This window comes from Pteropus alecto, unplaced genomic scaffold, assembly GCF_000325575.1.
Source record: "Pteropus alecto unplaced genomic scaffold, ASM32557v1 scaffold57, whole genome shotgun sequence".
Lineage (NCBI taxonomy): Eukaryota > Metazoa > Chordata > Mammalia > Chiroptera > Pteropodidae > Pteropus > Pteropus alecto.
The window spans coordinates 10,442,731-10,450,175 of NW_006442508.1; the positions used below are offsets into that span (position 1 = coordinate 10,442,731).

General features: G+C 30.7%; 1 protein-coding gene across 1 annotated transcript in view; it reads left to right on the forward strand.

Annotated features, from left to right (window-relative positions):
- Positions 1-7,445, forward strand: part of EXOC1 (exocyst complex component 1) — a 58,075-nt gene that overhangs the window by 26,842 nt on the left and 23,788 nt on the right. The window contains 1 exon segment of the mRNA XM_015597603.2: positions 6,449-6,598. Coding sequence (XP_015453089.1) covers positions 6,449-6,598 — 150 coding nt within the window.

Sequence of the window (7,445 nt, forward strand, 5' to 3'; positions counted from 1 at the left end):
TACATGAGAAAAAGTACACTAGTTCAATTGTAAATTCCAGTTGATTTAATTTTACATAAAGCCTTTGTCTGCATTTGTATGTGAAAAGGAATGTTATAATTAAAGTTGTGGCAAAAATATTAATAATATTTAGAGTACCTCAGAGGGTTTCCAATAGAAGGCATTTTATTATCTGGTGTAATAAATTAGTTTTCTTATGTTTTTCATCTCTTTTATTAGAATTATATTATTGGGCAAATGAGGGAAATTTTGTTTATCAAGAAATGCTCTCTGAAACATTGGATTCTTATTTTGTTTTCATTTTACAGAATTCTAAAACAATTGTATTTACTATATTTTATTTCTGATTAGTTTACTCAGGCCCTCCTTCAACTCTATAACAGGTCCTACTTTCTTTCGGTGCCTGTGAGTACATCAAATTTGGCTCAAGCTTCTCTTATTCTTTTTATTTTCTCTAAAGTTTGCTAAACTTAACAGCAGCAAAATCTTTATAGATTATAACTTACTGATGTAAACTACCTGTTAACCATATTTGTAGGTTTTTCAGTGTCCCATAGAGAAAGTTTATTTTGGCCAAAAAAGGCATTTAATCTTATTCTGTTTGTCTTTCTTCCTGCCATCCTGTTACTCACTTGCTTGCTCCTTCATTTATTTAGAAATTATTTGCCAGATGATTGAGACATATACCAGACATTTACTTGGGATAGATGAGCAGCCGATTCTGCTCTTGAATAGATTACAGTCTAGGGGAGGGAGATGAACACGTACTCAGGAAGGGTAAATGTGATAGTGGTACTATGGGAGCATAAAGGAAGACCACCTAACTAAGCATGTGAGGGGAAAATGGGGGAAGAATCTCTTAACATTTCACTTGATTTGAAGTGTCAAGAAAAAAGTAAACCTAGAAGTCACATAGGAAATACTAATTCACATTTTTCTTGCAATATTATTTCAATATCTATTTCTACACAATTGCTTAGGTTTTTTTAAATGACACTATTGATGGTGACATTATCTACATTCATAGATGGTATTGAAAATACCAGTCAGTAATCCTTTTTGTACTGTTATAACATTCAGTTATTTATTATTTTGCTTCTTTGCCTTGTAAACTAATGGCTTTGTTTAAAATGAATGCTTCCTTATTCTGAAAATCTAATATGTATTGTTACATGTGAATGGTGCATGTTAAAAACCAGAATGTTGCAACACCCTGGAATGTGCTGAAGAAGCTGCAATAGGCTGTCCCAAGTACAGAAAGGAGATTTTCTGTGTGTTGAATTCAGTGTATCAGGTCACTTAGCAAGAGTTGAGAAACATGAGTATTTCTATTCCTGGTTGTAGGACAAACTACCTGGGAAAATTTGATTACCATATATGGTACATCTCTTTGTCAATCACCAAATTTTCATTGTGTCCCTAATATGTACTTGTCCATGTGTAAGAATAAGAAATGACTCCCACCCTCAAGATGCTTATAAGGAGGTTAATGTACTCAAAGCTCTATAGCAGTGTAAATATTAAATTTGCTAATTGTATAACTATGTATACATAGTATACCTAAGTATAAGTGCTAACAGGTATAATCAAAAATGAGTTTACTGAGGATCTAAGTAGTCAGATATGGCATCACAGATGGCACAAGAATAGAGTCCATGCAATGCAATTTATAGCAAATGTATATATATTATAACATAACTACTGTACAAAAGAATCCAGTGTAAGTAATATGTTGATCACAACACAACAGTAATTTAAGAGTGGTAATTCCCAGTCTTTTTAAAATTCACACATTAGTAATTAAAAAATAAAATTTGAAGACCAAGTCACCAATTTTTTATTTACCAAAGAAAAATTTTTAAAAAGAAATACTGCCATCTACTTTCACTATTTTTTTATTTTTAAAATAACATTTTGTCACTAAAAAAAAGAACATAATTTCAGACTTCTAAAATTAATTCGTTTCCCTCTATGAGAAACTTAACTCCCATCATTTTTTTTTCTTATTCCTGTAGGCTAGTAAAACATCTTCACATTTTGAAATCACTGATCCAGAGCATGCTATCTGTGATGGAACTTTCATGTTAATACTTCTACATAATTACATTTTAATGAAACCTGAAATGCATTTTTATTTAATATTCACTTTTTACTGTAATGTACTATGAGAATAATATTTTAAATAATTGAAAGATTCTTTGGGCTCTTTTAGATCTTATACACTCAGATTCCATTGAAATTATTGACTCTTACCTATAATTTTTACATTTACTAGGGATTCAGGTTATATGGAAAGATAGTCAGAAGAAGGCCAGTTATACTAATTAGGATTTTGATTGAAATCAGGCAGTGAAATTAAGACTAATAAGATTGAGGAAATATTTGCATAAAGAATATGTCCTTTTAAAAATTCTTTTGGTTGTTTTTTGAAAGATTTGCCTTAAAGGGATAACTGTCCTCTGCCCTTCTTTTTTTCCCCCTCTTTGGTTCTAAAGAGACCTCATGATTCTGTACTTTGCCTTTAGCAACATGATGAGACTGATTATGCGCAGAACTAAAAATACAACCAGGAAAAAGCAAAGTTGTAGGGTTTTTTGCTAACGTGCTTAAATTCGGAAACTTTTCTTTCAACGTGTTTATAGAAACATCATATATTAAAATAAAACCTGTATAATAGACCACCAATATTCCGTTCATGTCACAAAAATTGTTTCCTTAAGCACAGAGGTTTTACAGTTTTCTAAACATGTTAATGATCTATGGTTAAAAGCTTAGAAAGAATTATTAAGATCATTTTTCATGATATTTGTTGGAACTTTGCTCACATTTTCTTTTTTCTTTAAGACAAAAATAAAAAATGCTATAACATAAAAAGGAAGAGTTCCAGAATCTTGAAAATTTATTCAACATTCCACATGATCTTATCATTTGTTTGTCAGAATAGCAAAGTATTTAAGAGTACAGACCCTGGAGCCAAACTTCCTGGATTCGAAATCCTGACTTTACTACCGCCTAGCTGGGTGACTTTGGGCAGGTTAATTACTTCTTTATGCCTTATCTAAAAATGGGGTAATAAAAATATCTATCTCAGAGTAGTTATGAGGATTAACATAATGAATGTTCAGCACTTAGAATAGTACTCGATTATAGCAAACTTTAATATTAGCTAATTGTATTATAAATTCTAGTACTATATATACTAATAAAAATTTATAATTCATTGAGTTTTTGGAAAATGCATTTGTCTTAATTTGGACAAAACCTAATATATTATTTTTCAATTATGTTCCTAAAGTTTTGCTTTTATTTTTAATGAGAAAAAATGTACTCTGCGAGGTTATTGTGAAGATTATAATTTATGTATATAAAGTACCTAGAATGGTAGTGGGTATTCATTAAATTGTTAGTATTACTACTTTATTATTATTTACATTAAGAAACTTTAAACAATGTCTTAATTTAAAAACTATATAAAGAATAAAATTCTTCCCACATTAGAGTTCTACACGTGATAATTATATTATTGATTAAACAATTTAAGGATTTACTTTTCCTATTCTCTTTGGTTATTTTGGAACCATTTTTTCTAAAATTAAGTCTTTTTGTTAACACCAATAACATTTCATCTGATTAATAGTAATGGTTTGAAGGTAACCATGTTCTTCATATCAGAAGTAAATTTTCCAGGTGATGATGATCTTAAGAAGCTATTTGCTGAAGAAAGATTTGAATAGTAATATATTATACACTGTAAAATCCATTTTCAGAAGAGAAAAAGGGTTTTAATTGAAGAGCTTTCCTGACACTAAATTAAATAATATAATTTAACATGTAATGGCCTCGGTAAATAATTGTAGAAGAATATAAATAATAATTTTGAGTCTTGAATCATTAAGAAAAATTAATGAGGAAGATTGTTTTAGATAACGAAAGAGACCTAATATTGTTTTAATTAAGACTGAATATTTAGAAAGTATTTAAAAGGCTATAACAAGTCTGTCAAATGTTCTTTAATCAGTGTAACCGATTATGATACACAATTTGGAGACATTGGTGGATCGAAAACGATATGTTTATACTTAGTTTCTGATACTTGTGATTTAATGGAATCCCAGTGATCCTTCTATTGTGGTCATGAAAAAACATTTCTGTAAAGTAATATTTGTATTGACCTTTGGCAACTATAATTAGAGATCGGTGGCAATACTGGTGTGTTTTACTTAGTATTTTTAATTTTGTTCATATTTATTGTTAGTCTTTACTTCACAGAAAAGACGTAGGCGCCTAGGCATTTCGAATATATAGAATAGTTCCATTTTCAACATGGTATTTGTTAGTGCTGGATGATTTTATTGGAAAATGTGATTGTTTTATATTCAGCCAGCCATCCAGAAAAGAATGTTCACGCAAGTGTATGCTCCCTTATTCAGAACTCTTGGAGTCAGCTGTGTTTTTAGAATTTTTCAGATTTTAGAAAAATAATAGTGTGCATGTACTCTATATTATTATATTATATAACCACTTGCGCAGGGTCTGGAGCAGAGCCCTATAATCAAGCACATAATTGTTTCTACAGCAAAAAAAAAAAAAAAAAAAGTCACTCTAAACACTATAAATAAATAGCCTCATGTCAGTTTAGGTCTACTTTTGCCATCAAAATAGTTTTGGCATCAAACTGAGTTTTCAGAGCTTTTTAGATTTTAGAATTACAGAAAGGAATCGTGGACCTTATATATATCATATACCTTGTATATTACATCTATGATAGTGTGAATTTCTGTTGCCTCTGCCATCTGGTTCTGGTCGTTTTGAATCAGTCAGTCTTGTTTTCTCATACTTTTCTGCTATCTCTGATTCACTTTTCCAAATTAACCTACGTAGATACCAGTAAGATTAATCTTAAAAGTATATTGGTTCTACACAGTTTTATACATAATTTGAATATAATGGGTCTTTATTTTTAAAAATTTTCATTTTAAATTAGGAATATATTGTTATAAGGAGAAAATTCTCTAACAGACTTTTTTTATAAACTTTAATGAGGAAGGAGCTCAGATAATGATGGTTTTAGTACTTGGTATATCTTGTACTGTCATCTTTCTTACTCTTTATTTCCCTAGGCCAGGAATTTTTTCTTTCTGGATACTCTGTATTTAAAAGAAATTGTTTCTAAAAATCCATTACCACTACATTCTTATTTTGTATATGTAATACAGCATATAAATTAGAAGAAAGAAGTCTCTTAAAACAATTTAAATTCAAGATGTTTATAAGCTAATGTATAACAGCTAGTATAGTACATATTAATTAGCTTTAGGTTTTACCAAGAAATGAGTTAACAACCCCAAAGTTCCAGCAGTTTGTGTCATTTTAATACAATGTTCACAAAATGCTAATTAATAACTTCTGACTAGGCAAATCAGATTGAGTCAGAATGACTTCAAATAAATGTGTCCTTTTTTGCCTTTTCCTTATTCTTGGGAACTTATGTTTTCAAGGGGCATCTTCTCCTTTTATCCTCCAACTCCCCATCTCTTAGACACTGCCTTTGAGTTCCATGACAAATGTTAACTAAGTAGCAGAAGAGGAGAGCTAGATTGTTTCAAAAGAAGGTTTTTATGATTTTTTATTTTTTAGATACCAGTTATTAGTAGGCAGTTGCAATTTTTTGGGTAAAATGATTTCATTTGGCATATTTTTAAAAGAAAACAGAAGTGAGACTCACCTGACTAAGATTCTAATTCTTACTTTCCTCCTGTGTGACCTGAGCAAATCACTTTACTCTGAGTTTCAGTTTGTTCTTCTAGAAAGTGAGGTTATTGGATTGGATAATCTACCAGGTCTATATTTTCTAAAACAAAAGTCAGGATATATCATCTATCTAAGACTATATGATAACTTATTAATTTACTTATATAAAAGTCTTATCTAGGTTTAAAAATAAAATCATATAGTGATTAACAAGTTAAAAGAAAAATTAAAATTATATTATCATTAGGGATTATCCTGAAAAGTCCAGGATATAGTCATCTGTAGTCCTTCCTAGTCCTAAAATTCTATATTCTATATATTTTTATCAGTTTTAAATATTGTAGACTCTAATGGAAATACCATAGATTTGGACATTTATTTGCTTAGTAAACTGTAAAATGATATGGTATGGGAGAGACAATCTTGATTAAAACATTCATTCTCAACTCCTTTAGAAGATGAAATGAGTAGATGGATTTATCAGAGTACCATTCTTACGTGTTTGATTATCTTATGGTAATGGTGTTCAGTTGGTATTCACAGACTGATAAAAGAAAACAAGTAAGTACTCAGTTTTTATTTTTCTATGTTCTGTTGGTTTTGCTTGGCCACATTTGGTCATCATTTAGAATTTTCAGTTACAACAATGTTTCCTTATACTACCAATAATATTTATTTACTTATTTACTCACTCTAGGGTCATGATCAGAGTTCAACTCTTGCTCAACACTCTGTTGAATTGACATTACCCAATCATCATCCATTTCATAGAGACTTGCTCCGATATGCCAAGCTGATGGAGTGGCTAAAGAGTACAGATTATGGAAAATATGAGGGACTAACAAAGGTATGGATTTGACATCACTGAGTATAGAGCATAATCTTTTAGAATCAAGAGGCCATGTATTCAGTTCCCCAAGTGACATTTGAAATACTATCATACATTCTTAGCAAAGCAGAAAATAATTGAATTTTTGAGTGTTCATTAACCAGGGAGAACATTTATTTTATTTACTTGGGTAAATAAGAGTTAAATTTTCAATTTCAGTATAATATAGGATTAGGCCATACTGTATATAGCCTGAAGCATCATTTACTCACTCTAGAGTCATGATCAGAGTTCAACTCTTGCTCAACACTCTCTTGAATTGTTAAATGTTATAATTATTTCCTGAGTTTCTTTATGTGCAGTATAGAAACTAGGGAGTATGAAGGTGTGTGAGTGAGGTATTTGCCCTCTGAGAATTTATGATCTGTTCTGTTAAGCAAGTGCAAAGTGCCTCTTTTTTCAGCGAGCATTTCACTATTCCAGGCACATGTGGCCTAACAAACAGGTCCCTACTTCTAAAGAACTTTAAGTCTGGGCAGAACAATTATACTTAAAACAATCAGCAAAAAATTAAGTACAAAACTGAAAATAAGTTTAAATATATGGCAGTTTAGAGAAGGGAAATCCATGTCCTGAATCCATGGGGGAAAAACTAGGGAAGATATTGGACTAGAATTGAGTTTTAAATAATGAGTGGGGTTAGATTAGATAAGTCAAAAATAAGTGGAAGGGCACGCCAGGGGTGAAGAGCAGGATGTGCAGATAAAGGTGGGAAAATAGGCCCTTTTCCCAGGACATTGAGGAGATAAGCCTGACTAAGGCAAATTTCGTATTCTAGAGCAGACAGAAATTGTGTTGAAAAAGA